Genomic DNA, 2,698 nt, shown 5'->3' on the forward strand with positions numbered 1-2,698 from the left:
TAATACTTATCCTCCCTACTGCCAAAACTTAAATCATCTCTTTCCTTTAAATAGCTGTTTCTCTCAACATATACTCACGATCTTAAGTTCTAAATATTTATCTAGATCAGGGGTCCCCAAGCCCCAGGCCGTGGACCAGTCCTGATCTGCGGCCTGTTAGGAACAAGGCCGCACCACAGGAGACAAGTGAGCAAAACTTCATCTGTATTTGCAGCTGCTCCCCAGTGCTAGCATCACCACCTCAGCTCCACCTCAGTTCATCAGGCATTAGATTCTCATAGGAACACCGGTCCCTGGTGCCAAAAAGGTTGGGGACCGCTGATCTAAATGACAAACACAGATGGAGAAAACACACCATCCAACCACAGTCTCCAGCATATATTGAAAAAGTTGGTTATTGGGTGCACTTTTGAGATTCATACTGCTCTCTTTTAGAAAAAGAGACTCGGCATTGCTATTTCTCTGTAAAAGCATTAGAGAGCAGAGAAATAGAAAACTAGAAGGTGACGATATCACATTCAGTAATAGGGACATTCTTTACTACGTATCCAATATCTGCTTTATATATAATGGAACTAAATCAAGGTTGTAAATGCCTGGATTCTTCCTCTGGATACCCAAAGGTATTTTTCTGGGTGGTTAACCTGAAAGACCCACCCATTGGGTTTTTTCCATACCCTGTACAAAGGTGCTGGGCAGGTAGAGCAGGTTTGCAGTTTGCTAATCTAACCACTGGGAAGGAGACAAGCTCCCTGTAGCACTCCTAGCTCCACCTCACAGCCAACCACCAGAAGACCTATTGACATCAGACAAGCAGCCACACATGGACACTCACTTTTGGTTTTGCTCTTGGCTTCAGTTGCTCTAACTTCTTAGCAGCAGCCTCAATGGATGCTGCAGCCCCCAGTAATTCTGTTTCTGCAATGACGGTTGGGTCTTCTGGATCCACCCACTCTGTTCCTAAAATCAGTCCAAAGAGGGTCATTCTTGGTAGGTGCAAACCTCAGGGCACTGGCTTAAATTATAAACAATATCTAGATTGCATGCAGAGAAGCTCCATGAGCCTACTAGCTGCATCATCCTGAGAGATCATCTCTCTGGCTCTTACAGAGATCAACTAGGTGCAGGGAGGCCCCATCCGATCTTGGTTTTCTAAATCAGTTGTGTGTACAGCCCTACCCACAGGAGCAATCAATGATTGTTTCAGAAAGCAAGATCTCACGGACCGAGGCCAGCTTGAACATCACTCTGACTTCTAACTTAGGGCCCATTACTGTAAGCACGAACTTTCAGGAGACTCGAAACTATGCTGAGCACACAGATTTACCATGCTCTTTTCCTGGGATCTCTTGAGGAATAGTCACTCACCTCAATTCAAACAAAAGGAAATGGAAATGGGTGAGAAAATCTTTCCCTGGTGAGTTGATGGCTTCTGTGGAACCATGAAGGAGTGTGCCAACAATGTACCCAGATAGCACCATTTTCAAAACATGAAGGGTACTATCTGAATGAGAATAAATATTCTGATGAATGAAAACACAGAAAAATATAAATGGCGAGACTCTTAAAAGAAAAGTGAGCAGTTCTAGATGGATTATGCCATTTAAGTAGAAGTCCTTAATATAAACACTAGAGAAAAGCCTTGCTTCGGGAGGATATTACTTTTTAAAACTAACTCTATTCTCATTTGCTTTAACAAAATGTACCTCACTGTATTCCTCCTGACTGCATATGCCAAGAAAGGGCCTGTGTTAGCTGCGCATTTTCTCTGCTCAGTTTGCTGTACTAGCACTGCCTCTGAGTGGTGCCCCACAATACAACACGAGAGAAACCAACCTACCTTTCATGGCTTCCGCTGCCTGGATGAGCTCAGTCACAGCGCCGGCGACTCGCTTAGAGAGAGTAGCCAGCTGGTGTTTGAGTTCTGGGGTTGGTTTCTGGAGAATCTAAGGGTGAAGAACAAGACAAATGCATAAGGAAGATGGTAACTGTTGTGACAGGAAACACATACTTACTGGTGGACGCAGAGTTGGACATCCTGGTTTCAAGTTGCAACTCTGTCGCCAAGAAACTTCAGAAAATTGGGGAAAACACGTGAGACTCACTGGCCTTCAGTTTACTCATGTGAGAAATGAAAAGTTGGGAACCACGGGTTTCTCTAAGGTCCTTTCTGACATACTTCCCTAAGATCATATGGGACACGAAATCCTTAACTGTCTTTTATTTGTACCTTCATTGACCTTTATTTGTACTTTTAGTTGTACATAAAACAAATATACATATACAAAAATTACCCAGTTACCCAAGAACGCTCAGAGTGAACATGAAGGCCTAAGACTAAGGGTCAGCTAGTGCTTGTGATAAAACAAATGTGGGACTAGAAAAAAAAAAAGTATGACTCAGGTGGGGTCTTGGAGACAAAATCTCCAAGAGAGCAACAACCAACTGATTAGGAGGGTTGTTCCTGGAAGAATAATTCATTTCCAGGGTTTTGACTAAAAGCTCTCATGGGAGAAGTTGTGAAGATATTTTCTCTTTTGAATTAGTTCAAAGATTTTGTTAAGTGTGTTTTGCATTTTTTTAATGGTGTTAAAAAAAGATACTGGAACTCAAACCACCAATCCAATGTAAAGGACATCCTGGCTGATTTCTTCTCAAATTCATTAAAGAATAGAACTAAGAAATGGAATGAGAGGTC

General features: G+C 42.5%; 1 protein-coding gene across 1 annotated transcript in view; it reads right to left on the bottom strand.

Annotated features, from left to right (window-relative positions):
• Positions 1–2,698, bottom strand: part of TLN2 (talin 2) — a 340,255-nt gene that overhangs the window by 20,777 nt on the left and 316,780 nt on the right. Inside the window, exons 50-51 of the mRNA XM_023532579.1 lie at positions 1,841–1,946; positions 836–960 (exon numbers count right to left, since the gene is read on the bottom strand). Coding sequence (XP_023388347.1) covers positions 836–960; positions 1,841–1,946 — 231 coding nt within the window. The remainder of the gene's footprint in view (positions 1–835; positions 961–1,840; positions 1,947–2,698) is intronic.

The sequence above is a fragment of the Pteropus vampyrus genome, unplaced genomic scaffold, assembly GCF_000151845.1.
Source record: "Pteropus vampyrus isolate Shadow unplaced genomic scaffold, Pvam_2.0 Scaffold85, whole genome shotgun sequence".
Lineage (NCBI taxonomy): Eukaryota > Metazoa > Chordata > Mammalia > Chiroptera > Pteropodidae > Pteropus > Pteropus vampyrus.